Source organism: Myodes glareolus, chromosome 24, assembly GCF_982192425.1.
Source record: "Myodes glareolus chromosome 24, mMyoGla1.1, whole genome shotgun sequence".
In the NCBI taxonomy this organism is placed as follows: Eukaryota; Metazoa; Chordata; class Mammalia; order Rodentia; family Cricetidae; genus Myodes; species Myodes glareolus.
In genome coordinates, this window is record NC_142049.1 from 29,831,981 (window position 1) to 29,855,189 (window position 23,209).

General features: G+C 44.7%; 1 protein-coding gene across 2 annotated transcripts in view; it reads left to right on the top strand.

The window, feature by feature from the left end:
• Lrrk1 (leucine rich repeat kinase 1) overlaps nt 1-23,209 on the top strand; it is a 141,904-nt gene that overhangs the window by 3,600 nt on the left and 115,095 nt on the right. For both annotated transcript variants that reach the window (XM_087901569.1, XM_087901568.1), the window contains exon 2: nt 3,862-4,114. In XM_087901569.1, coding sequence (XP_087757695.1) covers nt 3,997-4,114 — 118 coding nt within the window. In that variant the 5' untranslated portion in view covers nt 3,862-3,996. The remainder of the gene's footprint in view (nt 1-3,861; nt 4,115-23,209) is intronic.

The window sequence follows — 23,209 nt, forward strand, 5'->3', positions numbered from 1 at the left end:
CTTTCCACCTCCTCCTACCCCTAGATCCCTGAGCCTTGAGGGGAGGTGTATGAGCAAGACATCCCATTTAGTACGGAGTGTTCCAAAGTCTCATACTCTCTGTATTGTCCAGTTATGGATCTTTGGATTAATTTCCGTCTACAGCAAGAAGTTTCTCTGATGGGGGGGTGAACTATGCACTGATTTAGAAAGCCAGCCATGTGTCATTGAGGCCATTTTATTGCTATATTGCTATGCCCATTTAGCAGAATGATAGCAATAGGTTTTTCCCTAGAAACAGCATGGCGTACATACATTCTTAATGGTTTGACGGGATGCGTCCCTCCGCTTCATGGGGTCTTCAGGACTCTCCCCCTTCCGTTCAGTCTAGCCCCCTTCCATTCCACAGCCCAGGCCACTGCCCCCCGGCCTCCATGGTTGAAGCCTCTGCTTTGTGGCCCCATGTTTCCACTTCCCGAGCCTTCCCGAGCCTTCCCTCACCATGCACTATCTACCGTGCCCCCCTTTTCCTTTCTTCTATATCCTCCTTCATCTGTTCATCTTCTGCCCACTTACTGAAGGTCTCTACTGGGGCTCGTTAGGGCAGAGACCTCCTTGTTCACTGTGGCACCCCTCATAACCATGCCAGCAGGCCCCCGTGAATAGTGTTATGTACGGTGTTGGGATAGTGAAAGAATCGCCTTAAGTTAGATGTGGGACTTTTCTGTCCTCCAGCCTTTCTGCACTCATGTGGGGTTTCAAACAACATCCTTTGACATCCATGTATGTAGGTGCCAGTATTATTCAGAGGATAGTGAAAGCACTAGTGGTATCTACAATGGTTGGCTTTCCATCTCGACCAGGCTTTGACTCACGGAGCTAACTGATGTGAGCAGTCCCAGCATGCTTCACTCTACATTCAGTGCCCCATATTGACTGTCCTTCCCAAACCTTCTGCAGAAACACCCTCGGCTTTCCTCGGTCAGAAACCTCTGAGGAATGACTTCTTTTGTTGTCCCTCCCTCCCCTCCGGCATCACGAGATCTTCAGAACTCACTCTTCACCAAAACGGCTCAGTAAAGCTTGTTTAGAATGAACGGCAACCTCCTTGTTTTGGTTCGTCAATAATCATTTAGGAATGTTCATTCATATAGGTGTGAAGAGTTGCCAAAAGGAAATGGGTGGTCTTTAAAACATTATGAAAGTGGTCACTACTGAAGAAAACTCTCAAGGCCCGCTGTAGGGTACAAAATGAAAACTCATAATTTACCACAGTGATCTGTTGCATTGTTCTGCCAAAGAGAAGCACAAGGAAGCACTGGGGCTGTTTGAGGACAGAAATGGAGTAAATCCAGATACCTCGTCCTAAAATGCCTACCTTAGGGTGTAAACCCAAATTAAGAGCTGCAGTTTAAAGACCGCTCCTATGACAGAATCCTCTATCTGTGGAGTGATTCGCAAAAGGAAACTGAAAGGGGAACCAAGTGTGCTGGGTGAGAATTAGCCTAAAATATCTTGGTGTGTGTGTGTGTGTGTGTGTGTGTGTGTGTGTGTGTAGCTTAAACACATTATATACCAAGCCAGTTCTGTTCTGAGAAGGAACGTCTGCCATGGGGGACTCTCTGAAATGCATCCTGTATGTTCAGTGGCTTTAGAAAGGTTCTTGAAACTGTGGGTCTCAGTTTCTGGGTTTTCTTTTTTTAAAATTAATTTATTTATTTATTAAAAATTTCCACCTCTTCCCCGCCTCTCTTTTCCCTCCCCTTCCCTCCTTCCCCCTCCCCTCTCCCCTCCCTCTCTAGTCTTAAGAGCAGTCAGGGTTCCCTGCCCCATGGGAAGTCCAAGGTCCTCCTCCCTCCATACAGGTCTATAAAGGTGAGCATCCAAACAAACCAGGCTCCCTAAGTCCAAATGAGGAGCAGAAGGAGGGAGAACGTGAGCAAGGAAGTCAGGATCACGAGGGGTGCGTCCACCCACTGAGACGGTGGGACTGATCTAATGGGAGCTCACCAAGGGCAGCTGGACTGGGAGTGATGGAGCATGTGATCAAAATGGACACTCTGAACGTGACTGGCAATGAAGGCTGACTGAGATCTTCTGCATGGACTGACTTTGTGGGAGCCTGGTTTGTTTGGAGTTTCTGGGTTTTCATGGGTAACGTGGAGCCTTGATTGATTTTCAATCAGACTCTGTCTCGATGTTTTCCCTCTTTCTCTTCTACTGGGCTGTAGGACATACACAGTTCCGGATTTTGCCTGGCTCTCCTGTGTTCTCTTTCTTCTCAACTCTAAGTACCTTTCTTTGAATGATTGGTCCTCTGGTTCACAGAAGAGTGGGTATTAGGAGCAAGGCCACTGCGTGGACTCTTTTGGCCACATTTGCTCCTGCCTGGAAGAGTCTACCCCCAGACCCATTCTGTCCCCACTGCACCACCCCTCCAGGGCATTCCTAAGCTTTTAGAGGAGAAATTGGGTGCCCCCTTTACCTCTTCTTTGTTCTGTGGCTTGCTCAGTGGCTACATGGTTTGAGGGAAGCTTCTAGAACTTGTGAGCTGGGGCCCAGGGATATTCTGAGTGTATTCATCAAAAGGGGGCATGAGACCCTGCTGACCTTCCAAGTCCTTGCTCTGTTTTAAATACTGGTCATGCTAGCCCTGTTGGAGGAGTGACTATTCAAAGTCTACGATGCAAAGTCACCCAGTAGTCCTGTGAGATTGCCAGGGGTTGTGGGGATGTGGGGGTGTAGGGTGTGGGTCTATTCTTAGAAGATGAGGAGAAAAGTTCCAACTGAATGTCACACCGCTGATACCTAACAGAAAGCCCTCAGTATGACAGCCACAACACACGTAGTATCTGAGCTGTCTCATGACCGTTAGTTCTTCTTACTGATATTTTTGGTTATAAACTCACTCCACATTTTAGGGTTGTCTTAAGTGCTTATGGTACTTAAGTGCTTTATGTATATGATGGATTATGGGAACATGCATTTAGATATATATGTGTATATATACACATATCAACTTAAAATCTTCCTGTCTTGGGTCAGATCTAAGAAGGTCTTTTAAAATAGGTCTGTACCTTTCTTCAGCAAAGCAGCACAGACATTCAGGTTGGAGGGCCACCAGGGTTAGGGGAATCCAAGCATGGCAGAGCAGTTTAGCCATAGATCAAAGTCTGCTCAGTGTTAGAAGATGAGTCTTAGTTTGGTTAGAAGTCTAGGTGGCCAGATGCACGGGAAGCTGTTTAGTCACACATCTGACCTTTACCCACTGTGTGCATGTGGCACCCCTCTCCCAAGCTGTGACAACCTAAATATCTCTAGATATTGTCAAATGTCACCTTGGAAAGAGGCCACCTTTGCAGGGCTCACTTGACTTCATAACCAACAATTCCTTCCAGACCCCTTCTCTTTGGGACCATTGCCTGGTTCCCATTTGGGGATCACATGCACACCCCCAGACATCCAGAGATATTAGTCCTGGGTAAGGGATTGTGACCAACCCTGTGCCTGCCTTATCCCAGTAAAAGTATGAGTCCTGCCAATACGGGACTTATTTTTGCCATTTTGGTGGCACTGGGTTCCACACAGGGCCTGGCTAGTTTGCCAGATAAAATAGATAAGGGTTGATTGAACAACTGAAAACTGCAAGAGCTGCTTTGTGATAATTTTGAGTTTCTTTTCACATAAACAAGTTCTAAGCCCAGTGTCAAGGTGAGATGTTGGGAGGCATTGTATTTTCAGGGTTCCTGTCTGACAGAGTTGGCCAGATGCATGGATTATGAAGAAATACTGCAGGGGAAGGGGAAAAGCCAAAGAAAATAGTGAGTCCCTAGAAGGGCTTGCAAGGGAGGAGCTTTCTAATTTGATGTCTTTTGCCACCAGAATGAACGTGTGTCTGCAGCGCCGTGACTATGTGTCCGTGCGTTAGACCGCCTGCACAGCGGTGGCCACTGCACAGTGGCGGTTCCGGTGACAAGAGCAAGACCTCCTTCTAGAGATCTGCTGCCTCGAGGGTTGATGGCTGGCACGTCACAGCGACCACCCAGTATGTACTGGTGTGTGGGGACAGAGGGATCTGCTGTGGGGACAGAGGGATCCGCTGTGTTTCCAGGACCTGCCATGGAGACCCAGAATGGTAAGTGAGGGGAAAGGTCTGCCATGCTTGGCTTATAGAGCGCTTAGACACCCAAAGAACAGGCATTTGCAACCAAAAGAAATAAAATTATGATTATTTGGTGATTATTCGGGATCCCCATTTAAATTCCTAAAATGGAGAGGCCACAGACAAAATTTATTATGCTTCAAAGATTTTGAACGTGGGACATTGAACTGGTCGAGTAATTAGTTTTAAACGGGAACTGCATTTTGTTTTTTACGCTATAGAAATACTTGTTTGCTGAAAAGAAAAAGAGAGAAGTTTTAAAAACAACAAAAGCTCACCCGGAATTCCACCACCCCAAGAGCAGCACAGTCCGTGTCTCACCTGTTATTTTAGTCTGTGTCTCTGGTTAAGTGATTCTGGATTCACTCTACAGCAGTGGGTCTCAGCCTTCCTGAGGCTTGCGACCCTTCAGTACGGTTCCCGTGTTGTAGTGACCCCAATCACAAAATTATTTTCCTTGCTACTTCTTAGCTGTAATTTTGCTACTGTTATAAATCGTAACATAAATATCTGCTTTCTGATGGTTTTGGGTAACTCCTGTGAAGGGGTCATTCAACCCCCAAAGGGGTGAAGACCCACACGTAGAGAAACACTGCTGTACGACATTTAAAAGATTGATGTGCTCTTACATGCTGCTGTCCCCTAACCTTCTCACGGGCACTGGCTGGTTATATACCCAAAAGTGGTATTGCTTGGGTCTTGAGGAAGGTTGTTTCATAATTTTCTGAGAAATCAGTATATTAATATCCAAAGAGGTTGTACCAGCTTGCATTCCCACCAGCAATGCAGAAGTGTTCCCTTTTCCCCACAACCTCTCCAGCATAAGTTGTCATCAGTGTTTTTGATCTTGGCCATTCTTACAAATGTAAGATGGAATCTCAGTTGTTTTGATTTGCATTTCTCTGATGACTAAGGATGTAGAACATTTCCTTAAGTGTCTTTCAGCCATTTTAGATTCCTCTGTTGAGAGTTCTCTGTTTAGGTCTGTACTCCATTTTTTTTTTATTGAATTATGTGATCTTTTGGTGACCAATTTCTTGAGTTCTTTGTATATTTTGGAGATCAGACCTCTGTCTGATGTGGAGTTAGTGAAGATCTTTTACCATTCTGTAGGCTGTCATTTGTCTTGTTGACCATGTCCTTTGCTTTAGAGAAGCTTTTTAGTTTCAAGAGGTCCCATTTATTAATTGTTTCTCTCAGTGTCTGTGCTGCTGGGGTTATATTTAGGAAGTGGTTCCCTGTGCCAATGCGTTCAAGTGTACTTCCTACTTTCTCTTCTATAAGGTTCAGTGTGGCTGGCTTTATGTTAAGGTCTTTGATCCATTTGGACTTGAGTTTTGTGCATGGTGATAGATATGGGTCTATATTCATTCTTCTGCATGTTGATATCCAGTTATGCCAGCAACACTTGTTAAATATGCTTTCCTTTTTCCATTTGATATTTTTTGCTTCTTTGTCAAAAATCAGGTGTTCGAAGATGTGTGGATTGATATCCGGGTCTTCTATTTGGTTCTATTGATCCTCCTGTTTTTTCTTATGCCAATACCAGGCTGTTTTCAGTACCGTAGCTCTGTAGTAGAGTTTGAAGTTTTTTGCTTTTCCATATGAAGTTGAGTACCATTCTTTTGAAGTCTCTGAAGAATTTTTTTGGGATTTTGATGGGCATTGTGTTGAATCTGCAGATTGTTTTTGGTAAGATTGCCGAATCCCTAATTTCTATTGGGACCTCTGAGTTACATCTAATTGTTCATTCTTCTGTGCAGCACTCCATTCCTATATATTTATACATAGTTGCCAGGATCTTCCCACAGGACAGCTTGATGAAAGTCAGACTAAAGATTTTCCATCAGAGTTGCTCCACTTTTGATACCAACTGGCTCTCATTGACGTTGCTGGCGGTGTTTGTCTCTTAGTACCAGGCTCTGGGTACTTTGTCAAATCATCTTGTTAAATTCTTACAGCAATCTGTGGAGTTAATGCTTTTTATTTGTTTGGTTAGTTGTGTGTGTGTGTGTGTGTGTGTGTGTGTGTGTGTGTGTGTGTGTGTGTATTTAGTTTCCTGTTTTGTTTTCCCCAGGGCTTTGCATACACTAGACAAACCATCCACCCCTGGGCTCCATACATAGTCTGAGAAGGGTGCTCTGATCCCGTAGTTGGAGAACTGAGGATAAGAGATGACAAGAATCTTGTTTAAGGTCAACAACTCATAAATCACAGAACTGCCATCTGTACCCTGGCTGACCCCTAGAAGTCTCATTCTTAAAATGATAGGCTGTCGTGTATAGTTTGAGAGGGCCAAATGTTGGTTTTGAGAACCCATATACTGAGTATGAAGGCCTATATATTTGTGTCCTCAGCCACAGCAATGACTGAGATCTAGCTCAGCATTTGTTCAGTTGGCTGTTTTTGCTCCATCTTAAATGTCTAAGAGCTAACTAGGGTGATGTTTCCTTGCACATAAATCAAATTTTAAAAAAGTTTTTTGACATTGCCCAGCACTAAATGTCCCAGACTTACATCTTAGATTTTAAAATATCTGTCATTTTCCCTGAAGAAGTGCATCATCCTTCAATGACTCATTAGCAAGACGTTGCTTTGTGAGTGAGATCATGGTAACTTGGGCAGTAAAATGCTGTCCTCTAATGGGTGGCATCTCTTCCTCTCCAGTGTCCTCTCAAGCCCCATCATCCCATCTGCTGCTCCTCTTAGCCATCCTGAGGATGAAGACAGGAATAAGTGTGAGAGCAGGGGCGTTGGTTCAGTACAGTTCTGGGCAAATGGCTACAATGCCTGATAAAGCTCTGAGGAGAACTCTATCCACCCTTTTTCTAGTCAAGAGTGGTGATCTGAATGCAAGCTTCTCCACCCTTGCTGACAGAACCACCAAGGAGCTTCTCAAACCACCAATAGCCAGACACCATCCAGACCTACAGAACAAGCTTCCTTATGGGAGGGGTCAGGCATGGGCTGGTTTCAGAGGATCCTTCATGTTTTTCATATGCAGCTGAGGTTGAGAGTCATCCACAGAGCCCCAAGGGCAGCACTTCTGGAACTGTGCATGTGTGCCCTGGGGCTCTTCATAAAATGAAGACTCTGGCCCCTTGAGATCAAGGGTGTAGGTGCTTGTCAATGGTTGTGTGCAGTTTGGAGATTGATCTGTGATGGTCATATTTGCAGCTTTGAATGAGTGGTTTATTAAGTATATAGCAAGTACGAGTAAAAGAATAAATAGCAAGTAGCAAACAGGTATAGATGGATGGATAGATAGATAGATAGATAGATAGATAGATAGATAGATAGATTAGATAGATGATAGATCAAAGATAGATAGATAGATAGATAGATAGATAGATAGATAGATAGATAGATAGCAAAATATCATCAAATCTCAAAACATCCAACAGAAATCAACTGGGGAAGCCCCTTTTAGGTAGTCAACTGGAATTCCCAATAAAGACAGTCTAGGCAGAGCAGAGTATCCCCTCAGGTGGGGCTTCCAGATAAAAAAACCAAACAGCAACAAATAAAATAACATCATCAATCAGGCATTCAGGATATGCAACAGAAACTGACTGGGAAGGCCCACTGTAAGCACTGTATATCTTGGGATCAACAACAATATCCTTAGAAATTTGCTCGCCTTCTAGTTGTTATTGGGGCTGTTTACTGTTCTCTCCCCTTTCTCACAGAGTTAGGGGGCTGGCAGCCTTGAAGGACACCCTAAGATCAACGCTCTTGGTCTGACAAGATATCTATGAGACAAGCATTCTTAAGCCATATTGCAGGCTCTTCCAGAGCCAACTTTTCAGCAAACTCAAACAACACATGACAACTTACCAATCTAACATACATTACACAGCTAAACCTGCAATCCGGGTTGATCCCTTGTACATACATGGTGGAAGTAGAAAACCAACTCCTGAGAGTTGTCCTTTGACTTCCACATGCACATGCATGTGTGTGTGTGTGCTCATGCATGTGCACTGCTGAATAACAGAGATATCGTGCGATTGGTACTTTTAAAGACCCCATCATCCATGACAGTTCCCAGGAATTTGGGCAAGATCGGCACTGGACGAACCTGCACCAGCCCCACCTGTGTGCTTGTGATAGAACAGACACCGGGAAAACGTTACCAAGTACCCAGAGGCCAGACCATTGTTCCTCCCTTGAAGGTCTGTTCCTGAGATTAATTCTGGTCTGCAGTAGGTCCCTTCTCCCTTGTTGCTGTGATCAGGGGCTCCGAAGACCTTTCTGCCCCCCAGGGACCCCTTTCCAATCCCTGTTTGAATAATGTAAGGAATTGCAGGAAGACAGACAGACAGTTTCTACTAACTACAGAAGTTCGTTGTTGGAGACATGTCCTAATCCAAACAAACATCATGTCTGCCTCACTCACTCAACTCAGGGATGGCTTTCCCTGCACTCTGAACACCTGTACTCTCCCAAGATGGGCTAATCATCTAATACACTTCCTATTTCATAATAAAGTGCCAAATGCCTCCTACAGTTGATTAAATACTCTACGGTAAGTGAGAAACAGAAAACTTGTATGCACATACTGCTGCACTATTTTGAAAGCAAAAGATCGTAAGTGAACACCATGTGACTCAGGGCCATCCGTATACACCAAGCCCGCAGCCAGGGCCTGGATGAGCAATGTCAAAGGGTAGCGTTTGAGTTGGGATTACAGACACTGCACTTTGCTTATCTGTAATCTTGGTTTTCTGCAACAAGCGCCTTACCTTTTCTCTTTGTTCTGTGTTACTTTTGCAAGCCAGAAGAATACATTGGCAAGTAGCTTTGTGCTTGGGAACACACTCAGGGCCTTGACTATGCTAGGAAGGTACCCTACTGCTGAGCTACAACCCAGCAAGAGCTTGCTTTTGGTTTTTTTGTTTTTTTTTTTTCAGTCACTGTTTCTTTAAGTACTTATGTGTCCTGACTAGGAACAAGCTGGCATACCTGTCATACAAGGTCAAGCATGCTTCACTGCACTGCTTCCCCTTAACGTATTTTTGGAATAAATGAAATTAGACTCAATTCACCTGCAGCGGAGCCCTCTTCAGGTTCACATCTGGGTTTTGAGGTGCACTCAGAGACAGGCTGTTGCTTCCTGCCCCTGCCACAAGACATTCTGAGATCAGGGAGAGCCTTACTTCTCAGCCCTGCTCCCCACAGCTGCATCTACCAGCCTCATGGCAGAGAAGACTGTACTAGACCTATTTTTGCAGCCTCGGCTAAGAAAGTTGGCTGCCAGAGGAAAATCAAAAATTCTCAAATTATTCGGGGGCAGCTCTCCGTCTTTGAAAAGTCCCTAGAGTGTAACATGTTTTAAAATGACCAAATTCTTTATACGTGCATGAGCGCTTTTGGAAAAGACTCACACTTCAGCCGAACACATTGTTCAAACTCCAGAGTTCTTTGGAAATGGTATTTTTTTTCCTGCTTCTATGTGTGTGCTTTGTGTGTGTTTACATAGCCCCTACCTATTTTGGCTTGTATGTGTTTAGGGTGGCTTCAAAGCTCATGCGTGTGCAAGCACAGGGCCAACTGAGGCATCATGGCAGGGGGTCTGTGTGCTCACCACGTGTCTTCGGGGCACAAATGTGAGTCAAGAAGGTGTGTTATGCCTCAGTCTCATCAGCGTATCAGTTAGGAAGGCTTGGTGGGTTTCAAAGGTTAATTGGCAAGAGGAGCAGTGAGCCGTAGCTAGGCCATAGGTGCTAGAGTCTAGCAGCTACACAAACTCTCTTGACAAGCACGACATTAGATGTTCTTCTGAATGCCCGATACCAGCTAGAGTGGGGAAACCTGCTCTACCAGTTCAGGGAAAGTAGGTCAGCTAAGGGAGCTTCCAGGTAAAGCAGCCTCTCCTCCCACACAGGAGGATGTGGGGAGGGGCTAGAGGGTCTTTGCACGAGGCTCCTCCCCTTGACCCTGAAAGGTCGAACATAGCTACTTACCTCTTAAAGCCCTACCAACTGCCAACCCCAGCATGGATGGAAGAAGATGGAACATTCCAGAGGGTCTTCAGATCCCAGGTTGTTACACAGATGCTTCAAATATCCTCTTTTGTTTTGCTTTGTTTTTCTTCTTTCGGTTTTTAAAAATGGGCATTGATTCATTGATTATCTGACATGTTGCTATAGCCATGAGGTTGACTCAAGGAGGGACTCATCCTGCCTTCCAGGAAGAAGGCAACAGACTGTATTAGGACATGCCTCTAACATGTTAGCCTACATGCTTCTCGTATCAGTGTCCGCTTACACTTGCCGGGATGTGTGGGGTCCATGGATAAGATGGTACATTTCTAGATAGGTCATGGTCAGTGGAACCGCCTTTTCCAACCTGAGTTGGAGTACAGAGGCACTCCGGGCCTCTCCAGGAAGCATGCAGAGGGTCAAGTAAGTAGTCTCGTATTAAGCGGACTTAATTAAGAGTGGCTGGGAGATGGCTTAGTTGGTCACGGTTGGTCCCTGCAGGCAGCAGCTAACTCAGTTGCTCCTCATTCCTACAAAGCTGAGCCGAGCTATGTAAGTTCTGGGACTCAATGAGACTTGTTACACTTCCGTTAATCCGAGGTTAGAGCCCCACTTAACCAGTAGTCCAGGATATGCTTGCTCACTTCCAGCAACGGGGAGCTCACTAGCCATGCAGTGATGCCAGGCTTTGTTAGGTCACCGATGCTCGAGAGTCTGTCCTGCTGTCAATCAGTTCCACCCTGTAGGGTGACTTCTATCCCTTTAGCCCTTTCTTTAGGAACTAAATGTTCTTCCTGCTAAAAGCCAAGACCTGACCCTCCTTGCAGATTCCTTCGTAGGCTAACACTTCAGGACAGCCCCCGTGACATAGTCTTCTCCCACAGTGTTAACCCCTTTTCCAACTTCAGTCCACCCGTGGAACAATCCTTGGCCAGTGACTTTCTGGGTTCATGGAAAGAACAGCTCCACCTGCTACGTGAGGGTTTTAGGAGGGCTCCCACATGCCCTTCCCCCTTTCTGAATGGCCAGAGCATAAAAGTTGTGGCTCACCACAACCCTCAGCTCTCCCCCTCTTCCCTCTGCCCTAATCTGTACTTGCTCCCTGTGATCTCACCCGCAACGTGGGTGGCCAGACAAGCCCTACCTGACGGCCTCTGTGCTGAGGCCCAACCTAGGCCCCTTTGTCACGCTCAGCAACCAGCAGAAATGTCCATTCCTGCTATCCATGATGGTAACAATGAGGAAGGGTCAGTTCCTGTGAGCACAGATTCCTGGGCAGAAGGACAAGAGTTTCACGCCCCTGTTTGGGTTCCTGAGCCATGTAAGTCAGACTTAGGAAGAGGCTGTTAACTATTAGCATTTAGGCGTTTACCCTGGCCTGCTCACAGGGACCTAGGTGACAGGACAGGTTAGCAGCAGCAGCAGCAAAATATTACACTGTACCCACTAAGCACTCTCCCTATGTGCGTACGCTATATCCCCTTATAAAAGGCAAGCCCCTCTCACCCCTCCCCTTTTTCACTGGGGGATACCTTGCCACCCGCAATAATCCTCCTGCTTGAGTTCTGTTGTGTGGTGTGACTTGGCGGTGCCCCTTGACTCCAACCCCTCAAGATTGCCTTCCGGCTGTCAGTAAACTGCTATAGTAACTAGAGCTTTTTTCTCTTTGGTCCTCCAACAATGGGTCCCTCATCTCATAAGGTAACAGCCTAAACACCAGGGTGTGGATGCCTCGCACATTCTGTGGTGCCATTTTGTGGGAACTTTGACGTTTTATCTCTTTCCTGGGCTTTTGGTTTCTGCTCCAGTTCTCACTCAGAATGCTGGGAAGCAGCAAAGAGCCTCTGCTCCCAGCAGGCAACAGAGTTTCAAGGGGAATAATTGACTGTCTGCAAGGCTGTGATGTTCATTGGGAATGTCCCGCAGCCTACGTGCATTGGACATATCTCTGTTTGTGGTGAGTTCATCAGGACATAGCGCTTCATAAGCTGAAGTCCTTCAGCCTCTCTGCAGCATCTACCATCCAAGCCAGCCTTTCCTTCACTCTACCCAGATTCCATTTAACCATCATTCTAGAAATTTATTGAAGGATCTTCGCATGGGGGGCCAGGTAGGAGCTACAAAATGGAAATATAATATGCTCTGCCTGGGCTCCTAGTCCCATGTTGTAGGAAAAATCAAACATTAGTTAGACGTTGTATTTCAGCAATATGGATGATTTCAGATTTCAGTTTGCTTTTCTAGTTCCTACTAAGGTTGGACCTTCTTGGCTCTGATCCTCCATCCAGGAACCAAGGGGTGTGTTGCCAAGAGTCTTCAAACCACTTATCTGTCCCTTTCCGGAGGACCAAAAGGAAATAGTCAGCTTCTGTGTCACTTCAAGCATTTCAAAGAGTCAGACATTTAAAGGCCCCGAGAGTTTGTGGTCTGCTGTGGTAAATATAGAATTGTGCAATGGTGCCAATATGAGGTTGGAATTTGAATACAAAAGACAAGAATGACGCTGAGGTTCCTGCCAGATACTAGTTCTGGCCCTGAGATAGTTGTATGAGCACCCAGAGTCAAGTAGGTGGGTGCAGGTGGCCCACACCTATGGGGACCAGAGACAGAAGAGCAGGGCCCTGGTTCTGCAGTGGTACTGGGTGGGAGGAGGCACCACAGGGCCCTCAGGCTGGCAGCCTCCTGGCTTCTTACCCTGGAGGTGTGTCCCTGTTTCTCCTTGTTCTCTTGTTTTTTCTTCTCCCTCTTTTCTTCTCAAGCCTAGATTTCTCCTTCTACTTATTCTCTCTGCCTGCCAGCTCCATCTATCCCTCTTCTGCCTAGCTATTGACTATTCAGCTTTTTATTAGCCCAATAAACATAATTAAACACACATCCTTACATCACTAACCAAATGCAGCATCAACGAATGCAGCACATCTTCTCTAGTTAATGTTCCACGACAAGTTCCTATCTGAAAGTTCAGAAAAACAGGTATCTGTAATGTAATTCCATAGGTTCCCGCAGGAGAGTGAAGTAATACAGGAGAGCCATGGTGCTTGTTCTGCACTTTTCAATTTGTGTAGGACTGATCACCATTAGCTCAATATATTCATTTCCTAACTTCTGAGCTCTGTGTTCAAGCACACATGCATGTGCTTGTGCTTGCACATGTGCATGTACACGCACACACATAAAACACACACACACACACACACACACACACACACTATTCTGGCTTGACACATATGACATTCCGTTGTACTTTCTGTGGTCCTGGACTCTTATCCAGGGTCTCACGCTTGCTTGGTGAGTGTATGCAATCCCTTAGCTATATTTCTGTCCCATAACCATGCACATTAAATGTGCAGCTTTTTCCCCTGAGTGATGTCAGAGCTCACACCATGTGGGCCATGGGCATCAGTACAATCCTTCTCTTCTGTCATCCCCTTAGTGAAGTGTCTCCAGACTCCCTATAGTTTGCCTGTTATCATAACAGTTGAGTACTGCCAGATGTGCCCTTGTATGAACCAGGCCTCAAATCCAATCAAGAAAGAAGTTTGTTACCCCCATAAACTGCCTTATCACTGCCAGTGGAGAAATCTTGCCTGGTAGATCAGTGCTATAGTATAAGGAGTCCAGCTCTGAATAACACCATGGATGACTTTTCTCCCTAGCAGCCTGCACCGTGCCTTCCAAAAACTAAGAAAGCTAGCTATCAAGAAGAGTTTCCTATCAGTTTAAGACTGATTTCTCTGCATCCTGAACCCAAAACGTGTGGTGTCTTTAGTGACAGGATCCTACCCTCTAGTTATGATGGGAAACCAAGAGCGATGTGTTGTTTGGGGGACCTCAGAGCCTCTCTAGCCAGCAACTTGCAAAGAGGGAATCCATGTCTGACACTCTGACTTTTATTTAAAGCATGTCAGAAGACGGCATGGTCTCAGATTTTTCCTGGCTGACCAGAAGGAGGAAGCCATGAGAAGGTAGCGCCAACATTTGCTGAGCATACTGAAAACAACAGAAACTGATGTGCCCAGCCCTCCTTCCTTTGAGAATTTACTCCCTGCCCAGTATGTCAGAGCCTGCTATGAACCAGACACGGGAAGCCAGAAATGTCTTCCTAATACTTGGAATCCGGGGAGGAAATGCAAAAGTAAGAACTAATTAGCTGATCTAATAAGCGCTCCGTGGTGGCCTGTGTTTGTCTGAGTCAAGAGTTGGGCCGGGGCTCAGTGAAGCAGTTCTTCTTGCTTCACCCATGAGCCTGGTGCCTCGAGGCTCCTCGGTGTGACTTGGTTCGCGTCAACGTGTCCTCCCATCATTCAGTCACAGGGCCCTCCCCCCCCCCCCCCCGTTTCCTCACTGCCTGCAGCTGAAAGTTCCAGCGTTTCCGTGGTAGAAGCTTCTAGACTTTCGGAAGAGTCAAGTCCAGAACTGGAGCACGATCACTTCAGTTAGAATCAGTCAGAGAGCAAGTTCAGATCCAGCCCCTTTCGGGAGAAAGCGCAGAAAGTTAGAGGTTATCTCTAGTGTGGTAACTCTTCTTACAGTATTGATTTCTAGTTACTCTGAGACGGTTTGAAAAGATTTAAAGTGTACCGGAAGATGTGCATAGGTTCTATAGAAATACTGTATGACACTGTACATAAAGGCTGTACCATTCATGTGTTTTGCCACAGAAAGAACAAATCCCTGCAGATGCCAAGGGCTGACTGTGTATATTACATTTTCTAAGGCGAGACATTCATTATTTTGCCTACTGGGCATTCAGGAATTTTATATTTGGACTTGTTTTTTAACGTCAGGTTGGTTTTTATTATTGCTTTTCTTTTTTATTGATTTTATTGAACTCTACATTTTTCTCTGCTCCCCTCCCTGTCTCTCCCTTCCCCTTTAACCCTCTCCCATGATCCCCCTGCTCCCAATTTATTCAGGAGATCTTGTCTTTTTCTACTTCCCATGTAGATTAGATCTATGTATGTCTCTCTTAGGGTCCTCATTGTTGTCTAGGTTCTCTGGGATTGTGATTTGCAGGCTGTTTTTATGGTTTTTTTTTGCTTTATGTCTAAAAACCACTTATGAGTGAGTGAGTACATATAATAATTGTCTTTCTGAGTCTGGGTTACCTCACTCAATATGATGTTTTCTAGATCCATCCATTTGCCTGCAAATTTCAAGATGTTGTTATTTTTTTCTGCTGTGTAGTACTCCATTATGTAAATGTACCACATTTTCCTTATCCATTCTTTGGTCAAGAGGCATTTAGGTTGTTTCATGTTCTGGCTATGTCAAACAAAGCTGCTATGAACATAACTGAGCAAATGTCCTAGTGGCACAATTGAGCATCCTTTGGATATATACTGGGTCTTGAGGAAGGTTGTTTCATAATTTTCTGAGAAATCACTATACTAATATCCAAAGAGATTGTACCAGCTTGCATTCCCACCAGCAATGCAGGAGTGTTCCCTTTACCCCACATCTTCTCCAGCATAAGTTGTCATCAGTGTTTTTAATCTTGGCCATTCTTACAGGTATAAGATGGAATCTCAGAGTTGTTTTGATTTGCATTTCTCTGATGACTAAGGATGTTGAGCATTTTCTTAAGTGATTTCAGCCATTTTAGATTCCTCTGTTGAGAGTTCTCTGTTTAGGTCTGTACTCAATTTTTTTTTATTGTATTATTTGTTCTTTTGATGACCAATTTCTTGAGTTCTTTGTGTATTTTGGAGATCAGTCCCTCAGTCTGATGTGGGGTTAGTGAAGATCTTTTCCCATCTGTAGGCTTTTGTTATGTCTTGTTGACTGTGTCCTTTGCTTTACAGAAGCTTTTCAGTTTCAGGAGGTCCCATTTATTAATTGTTTCTCTCAGTGTCTGTGCTGCCTCTCCACCCTCCCACCCCTCCCTGTTTTCTAGTTTCCTTTTCTTCCAAAAAACTGACAGATGCTCAGTTCCCCTTGTTACTTTTTAACCTCAGAAACCACAGGTTCTGTCTCTGGCATGCCACCCCAAGACTGTCTGTTCTCTTCTGATTTCAGAAGTTAAGCAGGGTCGGACCTGGTTAGTATTTGTATGGGAGGAACCACACTTTCTTAGGCTTACATTCACAATGGTGTTTTTGTTTTCTTTTTCACAAACATTTAGCCTGTGCAAAATTTTATGTTTTATCTCCATCTAATATTTTTTGTATTGTGGAAGTTTTGAGCACATCACAAAATGAAAGAGGCTAATACAAATGAACCCCCTTCTGCCCATCACACATCTCTAGCTATTTTATCATGACCAGTCTTGATCTAAGAATGTTCTTTTCCCTCCCTGCAATTGGAGGAATAGACAATTGGGACCTATGCACAGACTTACGGCTTTAGAAGTCTCAAACACTCACAGCACATCATATGCATACTTTAAAAATAAAAAATGATTATTACTGTCTAGTCAGTAGTCACGTGTGCCTTGTTGTCCCTTAACTTGTTGTTATTGTTGTTTCTCTCCTGTCTGGTTGGTTGGATCACTGTCTCTGTGTTCTGCAGAACCCTATTCCAAGACACTTAACTTCTATTTTCTCCCTCATTTCCTTTTTCTGTGCAGTTTCATTGCGGATGTAGTCACATGATCGTTGGCAGTTCTCACTGTCTGGATTTTGGCTTTGCATTCTTTGGGCCTGGCATGTTCCACTCTTGCCTGTGGTTTCTTTGGACCTGGAGGGCTGATTAGATTCGGGGAGATTTGTTGGCAAGAGCACCTGATTGTACATATCCCTGCTTCTTTGCCTCAGGAGTCAACGAATGTCTGGTGTCTAAATGTCCCTTTGATATTTAGATTTTCCCAGAGATTTTTTTAACTGACATCAATTTTATATTTATTATGAAGGTCCTGATGCGTTTTCAAGTTTTTACCCAGTGGTTTTACCAACCCTCCATTGTTGCTTGGATTATTTATTACCTTCGGGTTTACATAATAATGAGCCTTTTTCCTGATGTAGCTCACTTGGTAAAATCCTTCACTACCATGTGTGATGTTCTGGATTCGATCCCCAGTTCTACACACAATCAGGTGTGGTGATAGAAAGCCATAATCCCAGCACTCAGGAATCAGAGGCAGGAAGATTAGAAGTTCAAGGGCATCTTTGGCTACGTAGTGAGTTGAGATCAGCCTGGACTACGTGAGATTTGTCTCAACAGGGGAGAGGCTGCTCAAAGCCATCCCTTCTTTAGGTGTAAGCAGGAAGTCATCTCCAGAGAAGCATCTTCTCTCTGTCCATCGTGACCCTGTGGTTCCTTTGGTCACAGCTGTAGAGGAATGTCAGGGCCGGTGCTCAGCTCCTTCCCTGTTCATTCTTCTAGAGTGAGTCAGTTCCTGAGTACCTTTCCCAAGCGACCAGTGAGGGCTTCACCCTCTCGGTATCACTATGAGCGTGCGGTTCTGAACTTGATGTTCTATTGTTCCTCTTCAGCCAATAGGCCCCGTGGGCTGGTTCCTCTCCTTGCTTTCTTACCTGACAAGGCCACCAGGGTTTGGGGTGTCCCTTTCTCCATCCTGGACCTGCAAACCACTACCTCTCGAAGGAGCCCCCTTTTCTCAGCTGATCTCATGATTTTCAATTCTTTAGTGCAGACTTTGTCCTGTTCCAGTGGCTGCTTGAGATGTTTGCACCCCTTTCTCCCCACCTCTCTCTATCCTATGCCTTGGCCTCTGTGTTTCAATTTTGGTTAATCTGTCTTTCCTTAAAACTATTTATTTCCTCAAGACTCCTGTAAAATAACGGCCTTTGGCTTTTTCCCCTCTTTGCTGTACATTTTTCTTTTCTTCTTTTTCTTTTTCTACATTTCCCTCTTCCTTTTCCAATTTCTTGCCTGGCATCCCATCACTTCTGAGAACCTGTCTTATTCAATTTGGGACGTACTCTCACTGATTAGATTAGAGTCTTAGATTAGATTGGAGTAGATTAGATACTTCTTAAATTCATTGATTTTTATTTGTTTTTTGATGGTTTGTTTGTTATTTTATGTATAAATGTTTTGTCTGAATATATATCTCTACACCATGTGCAAGCCTGGTGGCCTGGGAGGCTAGAAGAGGGCATTGGATCCCCTGGGACTGGAGTTACAGACGCTTGCAATCTGCCATATGAGTGCTGGAAACTGAACACAGGTCCTCTGTAAGAGTAGCCGGTGCTCTTAACCACTGAGCCATTCCCTCCTCTTCCCCTTCTTACATTTTTACCATAGACTTATGATAAAAGGAGCCTACGTGAACTCCTTCCCTATCCACAGCCTCTATCTGTGCATTCAACTAATGGAAGGTCAAAACTTTGTGGGGAAAAAGCTGATCTCTGTGTGGAACATTTTCAGACTTCATTCTCGTCTGTCTTCCCATAGAACAGCTATTAGCATGCAGGTACATAGTATTAGTGCCATATATAATCTATGGATAGCTGTAGCATATACTGCATCATTTATAAAGCAGGTTGAGCACCTGCAGATATTGGTGTTGAAGGGCAATCCTGAATTCACCTTGAGCATATCAGGAGATGAGCAACTGTGCCCTCCATGTCTCTTACTTTCCTGTCTCTGCTTCCAACCCCACCATCTTCACTGCTGCAGCCTCTGCTTGACCTCCCCAGTCACAGAGTTCCCCTTCAGTCCTGCCGCTCTGATCTGTACCATACCTGCTTCCCTGCTGTCCCGCCCCTTTGCTCTTCACTTCTCAGGGTTGTGTGTTTCTCTAACTGTGGTTCTGGGTAGAGACGGGCCTCTGAGATGCTGGAGAGCTGGGGCCTGAAACAAGGCATGGGGAAGTTCAAGTACTGACTCATTCTGTTCCCTTGGGATGAGGGTGACATTTGCTAACAAGTTTTATCATGAGAGCCCAGATCTCACTCATTTCAATGACTAGCTTGTTTGTGTAGATGTCCCCACCCAATCTGGAGTAGTAATGGCAGGATATACCAAGAAATTTCTACCCTTAGTTTGAGTCAGACCCTGCCTTGGACAGACTGTCACCATTAACTACTCATGTTTGCATGTGAACTCTGAGGCTCAAGGACTATACCTGTGACATGTGTCACATCTGCCTGACTTCCAATGAGCACGTATTCTGGCCTGCATACTGACTTCTCCAGCAGTTTGGTTCATCTCTGACCTTCCTCAGTGTCATGGCGATCTAGTTGGCTGTCACCCTTTGTGTATGTGATTTACCCGTAGATTTCTGTAAAGGAGGCGAGGAGACTATGGCTGACTCCCTGTGGGTGTGCCCAGAGCTTGTCTCCTGAAGAGGGGCATTGTAGGACCCCGCCTTTTCTGTGGATACCCACACCCGATCCAGGCGCGCGCTTTCCCGAACTCGGGCCCACGAGAATGGACGATTGTCCTGAGGGTTTAAAACAGACACACATAAAAGAGACCTTGCTCACTTACCAAAGAGTAAATGGCAACTTTATTAAACTCAAGTCAGGTATTTATACCAGTGGGCAAGGGGGATCAAAAGGGCAAGGCCTCCTCCCATCAGGAGCAGGAGAAGGAGATTAAAGGCCCTGGCGCCTCAGGCAGAATCAGCTGGGAGGGGCAGGCGTATGGGGCCCACTGCTAGAACCTTGTTTACAGGTGGAATCACCATAACAAAGAATAGCCAAGTTCTTCCTAAACTATCCCCTCAAGCCAGTGCTAGTGCAGAATCTCCAGGGAGCCGGAGGTCACACGGCTCTGCAAATCGCCAGGAAGAAGGGAAAAAAAGACCTTGGTACCTACAGGGCATCTATCAGTTGTCTAGGTCTTGCCTTCCACCTTCTGTCTCTGGTGCAAATGGGACAGCTCTCTTTGTCCCTGCTGCCTGGCATGGGCTGGACTAAACCACAGGCACTTGTTCCCTAGGGTCCCCTCCCTAAGTCCCCACCAACAGCCCTCAGTTCCTCCTGCTTCTGTGTATAGCCTGGGCAGCCTCAGAACACCCCTAGCCTCCTCCAACCCCATGCGTCATGACTTCTGGTCCTCTTCTTATACCAATATGACTTTTGGTATTTTTGATAATTTTATATACAAATTTTTAGATCAAATTAATTTATTCTGTGTATGTGCGTGAATACATGTACCATAGCATGGATTTAGAGGCCAGAGGACAATTTGCCAGGGTTGGTTCTCAAGTTCTACCATGGGTCCTAAGGATTGAACTCAGGTTCTTAGGATAACACTGATTCTTTTGTATTTTATTTTGTTTGGGGACAGGGTCTCTCTATGTAGCCCTGGCTGTCCTGGAACTAATTCTGTAGACCAGGCTGGCCCTGAATGCACAGAAATCTGCTTGCCTCTTCCCTTCAAAATGCTGGAATTGAAGGTGTGTGGCATCATAGCCACATCATTAAAGGAGATTAATGATTGATCTTGTTCATTTGAAGCTTGTGCCTTCATAAAATCTTGCTTATATTCTCTCTTCCTCTAAAATCTCTAAAGACTTTGTTGCTATCTGCCATAATAATATCCACCTACAAATTTAAAGAAATACTTGGTGGCCTTAAGAAGTTGCCAAGACAAGCTATCCGAAATGCCTTTTCTAAATTGGACCTAAGACAATATCCCTTTCTTGTACTCACTATTTTATTCCTTAAAAATTTTCTTAGTTAAAAAGAAGTAGAGCTCTTCTCCCTTGGCCTTTTCTGCCCTCATTTATTTGCAAGGGATATTGTCTAAAATGTGCAGCCTTGGGCCACTCATCCTAGACACAAGTCACAGAGAGATCAAGAAGGGAGGCTGTGAGTCAGGGTTGACAGGCTTCAGGCCTTAAGAGCAGAGCCAGGCATTCTCCGGATATCTGTGGTTACCAAGGAATCTTGGAGTGTGCTTCAGTTAAAAAACCAGAGATAGAGACAGACACAAAGAGAGATAGATACACAGACAGAGAGACAGACAGACAGACAGACAGACACACACACACATACACACAGATAGACAGAAACAGAGAAACAGAGACAGAGAGAAACAGACACACACACAGAGATAGAGAGAGACATGCAGGTAGACAGACACACACTGAGACAGATAGACAGAGACAGAGAGAGGCACATAGAAAGAAAGAGAGAGAGAGAGAGAGAGAGAGAGAGAGAGAGAGAGAGAGAGAGAAAGAAAGAAAGAAAGAAAGAAAGAAAGAAAGAAAAGAAGAAAGGAAGAAAGCAAGCAAGCAGGAAGGAAGGAAGGAAGGGGAAGGGAAGGGAAGGAAGGAAAGAAGGAAAGAAGGAAGGAAGGAAGGAAGGAAAGAAAAGAAAGAAAGAAAGAAAGAAAGAAAGAAAGAAAGAAAGAAAGAGAAAGAAGGAAAGAAAGAAAGACAGAAAGAGAGCAAGAGAGCATGTTACTACCAGCCAGTCAGAGTTTGCTCTAAGGAAGTAAGTCTGTACTGGAAAACTTGTGATAACCTCAGGCCAGGGCTGGTCCATCTCAGGCAGCCACACTCTAAAACCCCAGCAGTGTGGGGCGAACTCCCACGGAGCTGTGGCTGCAGGCTGCTGGCTCCTCAGTTTGTACCTGGGGACACAGGTGTTAGCTCTGTGCAGTGCTGTCTTCACGAGGACAGGTTGAGACTCTCAGTGTAACCTCCCAGCCACGCTGTAATCACCCATCCGAGCCATCTCAAAACCACGAGTGAAATCCACCAGCTTTGACTGTCACCGCTGCAGAAGCCCAGGATCTGGGTCTGTATGGCATCCTTGCTTTTGGCTTAGGAAGGTGGACGACCAAGCCCGCATTAGTGAAAGTGAACCAGACTTAGTTCTTTGTTTGTTTGTTTGTTTGTTTGAACTTGAGGCTGTGAACCTCTGAAGATGTGGAGAGAAGGAAGAGTAAATGATCTCATGTCTTTTCCCTGACAATAGGGCCGGGATTCACTCACAAATGCCACAATCTGAGAAATGTGTGTTAGGTAATTTTGTTCTCCTGTGGACATTATAGATTACATAGACTTACACACATGGTGTAGCTGAATGCACACCTAAATTGTTGCTCAGCTCTCTCTATGTACACATATATAAAGATAGTCATATTGTGTCTAGATAAATGTAAATGTATATGTGATATATATATATATATCACACATAAGCACACATTTATGGTGTAGCTTGTGGCTTCTAGGGCCATGCTAAATAAAATAACATAGAATAATGAAGAAAGAAAATGGTATAACCAAGAGATGCAGTAAGCATGAGGTCTACAAGCTGTTGGTGTGGTGATCAAACAAATTGTTTCCAGGGTTTGTGTAGCGGGGAGTGTTCTACAGTAGTGCAGTAGGCTTAGTCCTGAAACTGTATTATCATAGCAGGTAACATGGTGGCAGGTAGCATGGCAGCAGGAACATGCCATGGTGTTGGAGAAGGAGCCGAGAGTTGCATCCTGATCCACAAGCAGAGGGAGAGAACTGGGTTTTTGAAACCACAGAGTCCACCCCAGTGGCACACTTCCTCCAACGAGATCAGATGAGACAAAGGCACAAATGCTGGCTGTGGTGAAGCTCATCGATTGTTGTGGTTCCGTATTATTTGTGCTTTTGTCTCATCTACATTATCACTGACAATATAATTGTCAAGGAACTTTTCCCTATGCTTCTTCTAGAAGTTCTGAAACTTTTCGATATCTAAGCCTTTAATCTATTTAAAGTTGATTTGGGGATATTGTGTGTCATAAGGGTCCAATTTCACTCTTTTTTAAAATTAGATATTCAGTTTTCCCAATACACTTTGATAAAGGGACCATCATTCTGTCTTTGTGTACTCTAAGTACCTTGTCAAAACTTGGCTGACTATATATGTGTGGGTTTTATTCTGGGCTGTCTATTCTGTTTCACTTGTCTGCGTCTATGAATGACAGAAACATACTGTTTGAATTACTGGAGCTTTGTGGTATAGTTTGTGACCAGTAAGTGCAATGCTTTCAGCTTTGTTCTTTAACAAGACTATTTTAGCTATTTGGGGTTTGTGGCTCCAATTAGTTTTAGGAAGCTTTTGTTGTTGTTGTTTGTTTTGTTTTGTTTTCTATTCCTGTATGAAATGCTGTTAGATTTTGATAGAAGCTATATTGAATCTGAAGGTCACTTTGAACAGTCTAGATGTTTTTACAGAATTAATTC